Source organism: Tauraco erythrolophus, chromosome 8 (genome assembly GCF_009769465.1).
Source record: "Tauraco erythrolophus isolate bTauEry1 chromosome 8, bTauEry1.pri, whole genome shotgun sequence".
Taxonomy (NCBI): Eukaryota; Metazoa; Chordata; class Aves; order Musophagiformes; family Musophagidae; genus Tauraco; species Tauraco erythrolophus.
The window spans coordinates 38,801,910-38,814,915 of record NC_141472.1 but is presented as its reverse complement, the minus strand read 5'-3'; the positions used below and the strand labels follow the sequence as shown (position 1 = coordinate 38,814,915).

Here is a 13,006-nt window from a genome sequence, read left to right as displayed (position 1 = left end):
TTACGGTCCATGAGCATCACAAAGCTTAAGTTCATTTGAAATCTAGATCCCCATTTTATGTTTTACAGTCATCTTTTCTAAATTCTGGATATCTAAGCTGTTTTATAATTGAAATAGAAAGTCACATACAGCGCAACATAAGACCACAGGTCAGAAGTCCGTTATTTGAGACGTGAGATCAAAAGGGAGAGAAAAAGGAAGAGGGAAAATAAAATATTAAATTATTTCAGAGTTACGGTTGCCATAACATTTTGAACTCATCTAGGTTTTAACTAGCGGTTGCAGCACTTTTTGATGGTTCAGCAAGAACCGTAGATCCCTGTTAGCCTTAGTAAGCAGAGGCCAAGATTATAGCATGGATCAGGAGGGGAAGAAAAAGAAGGGAAAAGAGGACAACAGTTTAAGGGCTGGGACCCAAGCAGCCTTTACAAGTGCGGGTAAGCCTGACCTGCCTAAGGGCAGGTCGGTATGCTGAGGGATCCAGGAGGCTTGGCACAGAACAAAATGCAAATGTAGCAGCCAACCAAGAGCAGCAATGTAGCACTAAAAGCTGCCAGTGCAGCAGCATCTGCACTGAAGGAACAGACCTGGACAAAAAAAAAGCCACAAAAGCAATATTTCAGTATACCAGAGGAATAACTAGGGAATCTAAATCTACCTATCTAAAAATGCCTATTCATACCTAAGAGAGGAAGACAAGGTTATTCTCCCATCAAACAACACAAATAACAGTTGCTGGTTTTTTTCATGCTATTTTTTAATAATCATTTCTATTTTGAGGCTCTTTGCAGGATTCTACCTTCTACAGTAAAGGTCTGAGAGGGGATCGTGGTAGCTTCAGAACCACGTACATAGTGATGACTTGAAAATCTGAATTGCTACAGCATTAGTATTCAAGTTCTGTTCTCACTGCTGATGAGCCAAAAGACATCACAACCCTAAAGCTAATAAAGACACTGTAATGCTACGGTTTGGCTGTCAGCCCCCTTGGTGCCTGCTCCCTGCTGAGGAAGAGCTGGGTGCTCAGCAGCCACCTGGCTCTGCAAGCAAGGAGGACTGCTGCTGATTACCGCTATTGGTAACCAGTCACTGGGAAAACCCATTGTGCCTATAAAGCTTTAAACATGGCAGAAGTCACTCAACACAAATATGTTCTTAAATCCTCATTGTCGGACAGCTCCTGACTTGAATCTTCCTCCAGTCCAACCACTTGCTATGTAACAGCTTTATTGTCTTCCACCCAGTTCTCGAATACAAACGCCTTCTTCCATGTAAAAGGCAAATCATTCCCACTCCCATTCCAGCACTGCCATGTTTCTAAACTACGTTGCACTGATGGATCATTCCTGCTCTTATTGTAACAGGCAAGGAGAAACAGGAGACAGGACTTTGGGTATCTGCCTATGGCATCTGCCTATATCAAAGCAGACTGGGATTGCACATGTTTGACTTGCCAGAACAGTGAGATTTTACTGTTGGATGTTGTAAAACAATAATATTGATAAATAAATGACACACAAAAAATAACAATTAGATTTCTAATGAAACCTAACAAAAAAAAATAATCTGGATTCTTATTTATATGAAAGAATAAAGAAAAAAAGGTAAGTACTTAAACAAATAAGGGTGCAAAAAGGCGATGGAGGAATAGATCTATTCAGTCTTTAAGCTTGGCTGAATGCAAAAACATTCCCAAAATTGTGTGGAACCAATCCATCCTCTTCAAGTCTTTTCTTATCCAAATGAACATCTGAGAACCTATTTTCCAATCAGGAAGCGAAAGCTCTAACAAGTGTTCTGTCTGTCCACAGCTGCCACAGAAAACTTCTTATTTGTTTTTCTGAGAACCATTGTAATTAATGGGTGAGGCAGCTTTTACTGGAGCTTCCCCGAAAAAGCTTCCACACAAGGCGCAGTGTCTTCCAAAAGGATTTATGGGAGCTATCAAGCCTCTGTGTTTCAGATTCTTAAATCCAAATTACTTTTCTGGTTTTTAATTACAAGCAATTGAACCTCCTGAAAGGAAGCGAATGAGTCTCTGGTAAAGTCTTCCCTTGTTTCCCAAATATCATGTTCTTCCTTTGGTATCTGCAGGTGTCTGTGATCCCACGTGCATGAACGGAGGGAAATGCGTACGCCCCAATGTCTGCGACTGCCCATCTGGTTGGAGGGGAAAGCACTGTAATAAACGTAAGCACCTCCACTGCTCATCCAATAAATTATTATTACTTAGGCCAGTCAACATCAATTGTAATCTTTTTTTAATATTAAAAAACAATATAGCGAATAGAATCTGCTTTGCTACTTCAGCAGTTTGCAGAGAAAGTGGTTTAAGTACAGGTAATACAAAATGCTATAAACATTTGATGCTTGCAAAGGAAAAAAGCTGAGTAGGGGAACCCTGGTTCTGCTTCACGCACCTGTCTGTTATACATCTTGTTATGGAAATTCATTTTTATAGTATTAAACTTGAAGCATTGATTTTATGTTTTAACAGCTTCACATGTTTTGCTATATTTTACAGAGAAATGCCATATATTTCTAAATACAGAACTAGTAAAAGCCTGCTGTAAAGCCTTCCAGACTGATGTACTCTCAAGGTCACCAGATACATTTTAGTGCATAATTTGGAGAATGATGTGTTCTTACTCTGTAACTCTAACAGATCTGACTACAGTTACAGAAAACGTAATTAAAAACCACTTCTCACCCTAAAATATTTTCAAGGAATATTTTTCCTTACGTGGCTGTTCATTACCATGATGTTGACAGATAGACTGAATAAATTTATAATCAAGATGACATACTGTAAGTAAACCAGATTAAAATATTGACTTTTCACCCTTTGGGTCCTGACAGTAAATATGATTTCAGAATCAGTGTTTTGAAATTATAATATTAATAATTTCCTCAGAAATTCTGAAGGAAGTACATGTGTGTCACATATATACAGCAAAATATATATTCACTCTTTCAGAATCTCTGAAGAAATAATATATACAATAAACATATCAAACTTCACTATGAGAATCTATTTATTTATAACATGGAATACATAATATGCATATAACATGAATATATCATATTGTATGAATATGTCATATATTTAGTAGTGGACTTGGCAGTGTTAGGTTTACGGTTGAGTTCAATGATCTTAAAGGTCTTTTCCAACCTAAATGATTCTACGATTCTGTCGGAGAGTATTGTTAGCTGATGGTGAACGAGCATTAGAAATAGTAAAGCTACCAGTAGACTGTCATCAGGGATAAATTTCTTAAGAAGCAAATATCAAAGAATCCTGAAATTGATTATCTGATGAGTATAACACATTTGTTTCTTTAGAAATTAGCCCTATGGAATAAAACCTAGCAGGTCACTCTTTCAGACAGACCTTGAACATCCAGATGTATCGTGTACATCTTCTCACTTGTTTCATGTCAATCTGTTCAGCTGTTTGCCTGCAGAAATGTCTGAACGGTGGAGAATGTATAGGTCCAAACATCTGCGAGTGCTCCAGAGGATGGGTAGGAATACTGTGCCAGACCCGTAAGTGCTGCTTTAATCACTACAGCTTTGTCGCCACACACGTTGCACCAGAGATCTTCACACATTACATTTTCTAGTAAGAGTATATTACGTGCAAAAGTCAAAAATGACATGATTAGCACCTACATTCTGCCTCTTATTTGTCAGAGCTGCCTTATGCTGCCAGTAAAACTATTACTTTCAAAGACATTTCTAGACTCAGCATCAGCACGAGAAAGAGACCTGACTCATTTTGTACTTGTGTGGATGCTGAGCTCGAGTTGTTAGACAAAATGAGTAGTCTTCAAATTAAATAATTTGAAATATGAAGTGAAACAAGAGGGGTCAGGGACAAAAGGAAACGGAGAGCCCAGATGGCATTAATCACAGAAGTTCTATGTATCTGCTAACCTAAGAGCCTGATCATGTAAATACTGCGTGTTCAGACTGACCGCTGAGATAGCTGGAAGTATTTGCATGTGGAGGGACTGGAAGACCTGGACTAGGAAGAGACCCGTTATTGCCTGTTACATAGGGGGTCACTTCAATTTGTGCGTGTTATTGGCTTTACAGTAAAAGGGCATGAGGAAAATATCAAGGCATTGTCCCCTTTAAAGGGCAATCTTTCTTTCCTCTCACACTCGCGGAGCGTAATTACTTATGAAAATCTTTTGTCAGTTAAATCCCAACGGCTGTGTAATTGTTTCTTTGTGCCAGCTGTCTTCTAGTTCAAACATGGTAATGTTTAAAGTTATTTATTGGTTGATGACATATTCTTGACTCGGTTTATTAAATAAATAAACAAATCGTGCTTGTTCCTGTGAGAGGCAAGTAAGGCTTATTATCATTAACACTTTCTGCTGTCTTATGCAGGCACATGAGCCCAGACAACTTTTCACACACCTATCTAACCTTTGAAACTTTGCTCCAAATCCATTCACTTGCTAGTCACTCTGTTTTCACTACTCCTTCCCATGTTTTCACTGCAGTGGGGAATTGAATCAGCTTTTTGTCCAAAAAGAGCTGGCTGAAATTCCTAGGTCCCACAGTAAACCCAAATAATCACCAAGTGTTTGGAATTTCTGATTTTTTAAATAGGAAGAGAGAAGACATTGTCAGGGAGCAGATGGTGAGGGCTCATAGCGTTGCTCCGGGGTATTCACGGCGAGGCAGGAGGAAGCAGGGGAACAAGAAAGTCTTCATCCTCACAGATGTTCAGTATAAAGTTTTGTATGGAAGTGTAACCCCTGAAAGCAGGTCTGGCTTTGTGTTTTAATGGGAATCTATTCGCCCAAATCCAGAACCCGATGAAAAAACTACATTTATCTGCCTAAACATACAAAGCTCTCCGAGTGCCTCCCTTGCTCAAAGAAGTGCTCACCTTTGCCTTGGCACTGGTACTGATGAGCAGGCTGTAACCAACCCCTGGTTACATCTTTTTGTTGCTCTGGTATTTCTTTGGCCTCTTTCCCACCTCCCAGCAGCACACGAATAGTGGGCCAAATCCACACGCTCTGCCACAACCAGTGCATTTCTGGCACGGAGGTGTCTGGTTCATCGTATTACTCTCTTGTGCAAAACTGCTTGGTCAAATTTAAGCCCCTGAGGCTTCCCTGTGCTTGACACTCCCTTTCCTGCTTGGATGCCTATGCCTAAATCCTGTGCTTCACTACAGTATCAACAACTAGGCTGAACATGGCCTTGATTTGCACCACTTTAACTACAGACTTTGGCTGTTAAACTCAACAACAGAGCAAAACATTCACATTACAAGATAAGAAATTAGTAGCAACATGTTATTAATGGCATTTAAATATTATTTCATATTTCATATCAACTTATTCTATTGCATATCATATATAATTTATTATACTGTCTATTCCTATCAATGTATATTATATCTTAATTATTATACTTTCCATATTATTCATCTGAATGGTTTCTGCTTCATAATTCAAAAATTCCATCTCGGTCTACAAGTAACAATCAGATGATAACTTTCCTCAGCAACAACTGTATCTTCTCCACTATCCAGAAGCAATTAGGGCTGGATTGTTTCTCTGGGGCTTTTTCAATGGTAGAGGTGGTTAGATGACCCCAGCTTCATTCTTTGTTTTCAGCCTATGAATTCAGGGAGCTGCCTGTATTGGGGTGGCGGTGATAGAAATGCAGATACAAGTTTCATCTACGCACTGAACCTCATTTTTTCCTCATTAACTTCCTAACATACATCTAGTAGGGTGACTGAACCAAAGAATCTATAGAGACTTCCACCGCTATTTTTTTGGACAATTCTCAAATGGAAAAAATTGATTTCCATCCTCTATACTGAGATAGCTAGCCAGAGTAGGCCATTTAGCCAATGAAAGAGACGATGGACAAATACCGAAAATTTCTCTTGGACATCTACTTTTGGTTTATCTTTAATCAGAAGTCGCAGACCACCTTCATCAGTGTGGTTTCTAACTCACAAAGGCCTGAGTCTATGTGGACAGTTCAAGAGGACGTTTGGAGGCAGCAGTAGATACAGCTGTCAGAACAAAAATCTTTCCTAAATCTTCTCTCTTCAGTATTGTATAAAACCAGAAAAAGCAAAACATGACATTCTCTACTTATAAGTCCCTCATAATTAATTTAAATACAAGTGCAAGTACTAATGCCTCAGAGTTTCCTGCCAACTTTCACCAGGAAAAAAGGGCACGGATCTCTGTCACAAGCGATAGTCCAAAATGCTTCAATCTTTCAGTGGGCACCACCATTGACATTAACCTAGAAGAGATTTTCAGTTCTGTTGCAATGAAGATTGGCAATGTCCAAGACAGAATAACTTTACGTTCAAAGTATTTTGAAAATCTCTCAGAGAGCAAGACCAGACTGTGTTGTCAGATGTAGTCACCACACATTAAGGAGCTCATACCTAACTTGGGACAGGTCTGTTACCATTTCGGAGATACAATCATACAAGCAAAAACTTTGCCTCTTTGGCAATGATGTGCAATGGAATTGCATGTCCATGTAATGCAGTGAATTATGAATTTCTTAATGCTACAACCAGTCAAACTCACAATGACATTCCAGGGACATCTGTGCAGGCTGTTTTTCTCACAATTTTGCCAGAACTTGGCAAGCATAAAACTAGAGACTTTTAGGAGGCATTAGTAACAGATAAAACAACAATAGTCCTCTTCTATCAGACTGTAAATAAAGTCAGTCAAGAGAATAGTTTTCTTCCCCACTCATCTGTAACTGAACAGAATAGCTTCTGAAAGAGAATCAATAAAATAGGCCGTTTGCCCCAACAAATAAGGTTTCTGGTGGAATACACACATTATCTTTGATAAACACTTATGACTTTGATGGTCGTAGTTTAAGGAATAGTGGTCAAGTTTCAGACTGTATTGCAAATGTAGGAAAACCACCTTTCAAAAGGTCAAGTTAAAAAATGTCATTTGAAACATTCAACATGTCTCAAATAAAGAACCCAGCAGCTTTATAGATTAGACTTCTTCCATGAGAAGCTTTTTCTGTATGGCTATGTTTTTAGCTTTCATCACAGCAGCACAAATATTCCAAAAATTCCCTCTCTGAAAACAGAGGAATGGTATCCCAGGATCACCGTGTTTTCCCACTAGTGATTTTATTCCCATTCCGTATTAGATACCGAGGCTAAAATTCCATGCCTGAGGCTTCCCCTTGCCTCGTCAGGTGTTAATTCACATCTCTCCTTTTCTTGAGCTAGGAAAGAAACATTAGACCAAAGCAGTGAAGACCTGACAGTACAATCTGATTACCCTGGCAGATAACAGCCAAAACACAACCCAGTAAAGTCAGAAGGCTTCTGGCCAGGAATATAAGTCTGTTGTTTAAGGCTCTGAATGAAGGATCAAGGTATAATTCCAATAATTAATTATAAAGTATAAGAAGGTTATGGTTGTGAAGGATCTTCATCATTAAAATTCATGCTGCTATCTTCTGTTCTAATATTTTTGAACCTATACTGGCTCCTCATTGCCCTTCAGAATATCTTCTCTTTATTTGCATGTTATAAGTGTCAAGCTTATAGCCTTATAATTTCCTCAACATCCTTCCTCGCTCTCTCTCTCTGCCTGGAACAACATATCAGACAGCTTTCTTCTAGCTTTCCTGTGTAACCCTTTCAAACCTTGAAAAAGAAAAATCTTAAAAAAGAATGTAGTTTGCATGAAAATTATAGCTCTGTTCTTTTAACACCCAGGGATAAATCTCTTTCTGTAATGGACATTTATTGATTATAATTTTAACATAAGCTTAGCTTATCAAATGACTTTCTTTGCTGAATCTGTACAGGATAATGCATACATAGCCTGTGTCATTTGGTGTTTAGTGGCTTAGCATCCCTTGTAAATACATTTATGAAATATTCATTTCAACTTCAGCTATGTTATTATCCTCTGTGATTTCAATTCCAATTTTCTTCCAAAATGTTTTTAACTTTTCTCCTGAGCTCTTGTTTTTCTGAGCACTACAGCAGGAAACAGTGGGTGGAGAGGGAGAGACAGGCAGGTAGTAAAGGAAAAAAAAGGAGAAAATATTTCCTTTTTTTTGTTTGCATCAACAGCGAATCAAATAAACCACAGATGGAAAAAAAATCCTAGTACCTTATCTAATGTCTGTTCTTCTGCCCATGCATACCAGTACAGTTCTAGCTGTTATAGGGGTGTCCAGAAGAGTTCACCTCTCTTTGCCTTACCCGTTTGGGTTTTTTTATCCACTGCCAAACTGAAAATAGAATCAACTTCCATTTGTTTTTGTTCCAGTGAATGAAACTCCGAGATTTTTCTAGTTATATGTCTGAGTTCTTTCAAAGTTCACGGAGGAGCTGAAATAGCAGCCATCAGATGATGAGCACATTTGTTCTAGCCTGAGCATGATTTCATTCCTGCTCTGCCCCATCCACACCCAGGATTTAAATTTGGGCCTCCTCTTCTCAAAAGAAGGAGAAATTCAGAGGTTTGCAGCTGCCCATTCTGGGTCTTAAGGACTGTTTTGAACAGACACCTAACAAAACCAAGTTTGCTTCATGTAACTTGTTTCAACAAAGCAGCACGTTCATCTTTTCAAAATAGCAGAAATATATCGACTAGCTGCTACACTAGGAAGGCAATCACTAGCTCCAGGTCATCGGACTCCTACAGCAAATAACCACCTGGCACCACTGACTTTTCAAAAATGAGCACCTGAAGGTCACCAGCATGCCCAGGTCTCTGCGTGTTCTTGTTCTGGACACGGTTTGGGTCAGTAGTTTTGACACAGCATGAGCTCTCACTACCTGACTGCACTTGTAAGATCAGCAGTTTGCCAGGCTGTTTACAGCCTCTCGTTTGTAGGGTGTGTGGAGTAGCAGTAAGTCTGGCTCTTCATTCCTCTGTCCCATAGCTGTCAGGCCTGAGGTTCAGGATACACATTTAGATCTTAATATTCCCTACTCTGGCAAAATCTCAACCTGCTCACTGAGTGTTAGCTGCCATGATAACCTGATAGAAGAAAACCAATACAAATTCCAGATGTTGTTAAACATCTCATGGCTGGCCTTCCAAGGTCACTATAACAATTAGTATAACTCTGAGAATGACATTTGGATGGCTTGGGATCTCACTATGTGTTTTCTAAAGAAATTTTACTGGCCTGATCTACCTCTGAGACTTCACATCTTGCATGAGCTTAAATTTGTGTCAAAATCAGAACCTAAGTCTAACAAATTGAAATTCTAGAATTTGTTCCTTCAGCCCTTCAATTTGTCGAAGTTCATTTTCTGTGAAAACACCCTCACAGAGGTACATTAAACTCTGTCAAATCGGACGGAACACTTTGCTCCGTGATGAAGGAGATGGTATTGGATCATAAACATGCATCTACTTTTCAGATCTGTCGCATGGTTTACAGCCTCCTATATGCCTCTGCCACACAAGAAAATGTAAGAAGCCACCTGTTGATACACATCTGACCAGTTTTGAAGACGTTTAGTTTGACTGCCTGTAACTAGGATACAATTCTCTGGCAATATTTATAGAAGGTTTAACTCATGAGACCTAATTAAAATATTATCACGTGTGTTCTTGAATTGGTGCCCTATGAATTGGCCGTTCTCCTTCCTCTCTGCCAAAACAATGTCATAACAATATAAACTGCTGTTGAGGATGAAAAACTGGCTGAAATTTGACTAATTCAACTGATCATCTTTTTTCTCTCAAAAAAAAAACACCAAAACAACAAAACACAAGCACCGATTCTTTTATTAACAGAGTATCTTCAAACGGATGGGCCTCTATAAGTACACTGGTACTCTAGATAAGACAAAAAAGTTTTTCTGATTCCTTTTTGCTTGGAATAAGTAGCCCATTACTTATTCTGTGGGATCGTGAAATTACATGTTCTTACACCCTGGTTTCCAGAGGTGTGTTCACTAAATTCTCTCTTTTACTTATTGTGATAGCATCACCTTTGGGAGTAAATATTTAACATATTTTTTCATCTCAAGTCAAGAACAGATCTTTTAACAGCTCTTATTCTATTTCAATCGGAACAAAAGAAAATCAATTTTGGTCCAAATCTGATCCAATCATGAATGCCCAGAATATATCGTGGCTTTCAAAATTAGGCCTTTCACTGATCCATTTCTGACTGAGCTGAGAAGATTATTTTAGCACAGTCTCCTCTTTCCCCAACACTGGGGAGATGAGAAAAAAAAAATAAAGAAAATTATAAACATAACAGACCTATAGGCATGAAAAAGCCTATAGTAAACCATCATTAATGCCTCAATATTTATTTATTGTCCTTTCCTCCATCATATGAAACTACAGAATCATAATATACTTTTTCATAACATTTTGTAAAGCATCTAAATATTCCCTTTCTAATAATGAGACTTAGAATAAGTGTATTTCTAAACAACTTTATCTTTCATTCGTAGCACTTTGTGAGCAAAAATGTCTATTTGGAAGCAGATGCATAAGACCAAATGTCTGTGCTTGCAGAAGTGGATATACTGGTACAGCGTGTGAAAAAAAGGTAAGGTCCAAAACCACTGATTCTTACGGTAAGAGGGAAAAAAATAACCAAATGTAACTGAAATAGCTTACAGGAAAATGGATTAAAGCCTTGTTAACCTTATGAAAGATGTAAATAAAGTTACCAAATAGTTTAAAGGAGGTTTAATGACTATTAAGCTGCCAAAATAACCCTGTATCCAAGTTCTATACAAAATTTTCCCTTAAGCAACAGTTTAATGCTTCAGATATAAAACCCACAAAAGCTGTGTCTATTCTGGGAGTTGGGGGGCATCCTTAATACAGCGCTTCTGTCCAAACCCACTAATCATCTGCACAGCAAACCCCGGGGAAAAACAACTAGTTACAGTCCAGCCAAAGCCTGGAAGCTTTTCTGAATTGCAAGGGCAACCTGCTCCTCCCCTTACCCCACTGCCTTCCTAACTCTACCTCTTATTCACAACGTGAAATCTCAGGCCTTGCACCCAGGAGGTCTGTGAGCAGCAATTACTCTTGTTCACTCCTTCTCCACTCTAGTTTCTGATGACCACAGACAGCCCACTTCATCTTCCTGAGCTTGACCTCAAACTCTATGTTAAATATCTCTACAAACCTCTCCAAAAGTGGCAAAACATCGAAACGATTCTCGTGGTCAGAGCAGAACCCACCTCTCTCTTCCAAGTAACTTTGTTATAGGCTCTTTTCCCAGATGAACTCTCCTAACACCTGTTAGCACTTGCTGCCTCGTTACCAAATGGGTGCTCCTGCATGTGCTCAGACAGAGCTGAGGGGACTAAATCTTCCAAGGTGAATGGCAGCCTTCGTAACACCTGTCCTGCTTGGTACCTTCTTGCTGTGATAGCTGTTCCTGTTGCCTTACAAAGAAACAACCATTTCTTTCTTCCCAGCATTGACCAAAGTCAACTCAAGTGCATTCACACAAATCTTTTTTTCTGCATGTGTTTGAGAAGCATTGAGTTGGACAAATATTATCCTCACCTCTCAAAAAAAAACCTAACAAGCCATGTGCAACTACCAGAATGGTTTGCAAGGTTATAGTACATCCGACAGCTGGGCTTGACCTGACCATCACATCAGCATGTCTTTGAATCCAGTTCATCCCCCACATCACTACCAAAACAAAACCTTTTTTTCTGTCTTGGCTGGTGTTCCTAAATATTGTATATATCAACTTGAATTTCCCCTTCTATTTTGAGTACTGCTTTATTTCATATCCTGCACCTCCTGTTCCTCAGAGAGTCTTCTCCCTCCCAGAGTCACAAACACATTTTACATGTTTGCTATTGTTAAGGGCCATATTTTTAAACCACAATCATTTCTTGTAACTCAAACTCTATTCCACTCAGATGCCCTGACTGGCCTCATCTCCAGCTTTCAAAAGGGCAGGTTACCCTGTGATTTATCTGAACTGAAAGGCTAGGGGCAAAAATCAACATATTTTCATTTCAATTAAATAAAGCAGTAAGAAAAAGCATGAAAATCTATTCAGCTAGTCACTTTATTCTGTTAATGATAATTAGATTTTAATATCAGAATTAAAGTTCTGTATGGATTTTCTTAACAAGTACATTCACACACTAAATTATAGCTCCTACATCAATACTGAAATGCAGCTGATGTAGATAACATGAATAAGTGCTGTAATTTTCTATATACATAGAATATATCAAACAGGTTGGCTGTAGCCTAGGAAAATATGGTGCGTATTTTCTCAAATAATTAACAGACGATGCCCACATGGAAGCAGGAATATGCCAAGATAAACTGGAGTTATTGTCTGAGGGTGTTCATATCCAGGATACTTTCCTCAGTAGGTCAAGAATTGCCCTTATTGATACAGCAGACCAAGATTACCAGAATTGCTTTAGAGCATTATTCTAATTGTGAAAGTGTGAAGTATGGTATTTGTCATTTCACATAGGAAGTGGAACTTTGTTGCTCTTAACAGAAAATATTAAATCAGAAAAACAAGCTTCCTTTTTCACATGAATAAACTGTTACACTGCAAATCAGTCCTGAGAGAAAAATAAAGTAGAAAAAGACTTTGCATATTGCTTGTGTCCAAAATGCCAAGCCATCAGTGATACATGTAAACACATGGGTCCTCTCTAGCAATGATTCATCTCACATTTTGTAAGACTGTTTGAAGCACTTTTCAGTTTCATGGCTTATTCTGCAGAAATACTGATTGGCTGCACTGATATGAACGTGCACTGCTTTGATGTGAAGAAGGAAACGTTCTAAATAAAAGAGAATTAATAGGTTTCCTTCAATCCGTGAGCCTTGCTGAAAGCTAGAATCAAAGTTAGTCATAAAAATGATGGATTTAATGGTGTCTAGTTTAAATTGCACGGCTTATATTGCATGAAAGCAAATGAGCTACACCTCCAAAAATCGAAATTGTGAAAGATATTAAAATACAAAGCTCATTT

The 13,006-nt window shown here is 38.6% G+C and overlaps 1 protein-coding gene across 1 annotated transcript in view; it reads left to right on the top strand.

Annotated features, from left to right (window-relative positions):
• LOC104384628 (von Willebrand factor D and EGF domain-containing protein) overlaps window positions 1-13,006 on the top strand; it is a 198,303-nt gene that overhangs the window by 170,176 nt on the left and 15,121 nt on the right. The window contains exons 26-28 of the mRNA XM_086616173.1: window positions 2,095-2,190; window positions 3,451-3,546; window positions 10,478-10,575. Of these exons, the coding sequence (XP_086472299.1) occupies window positions 2,095-2,190; window positions 3,451-3,546; window positions 10,478-10,575 (290 nt within the window). The remainder of the gene's footprint in view (window positions 1-2,094; window positions 2,191-3,450; window positions 3,547-10,477; window positions 10,576-13,006) is intronic.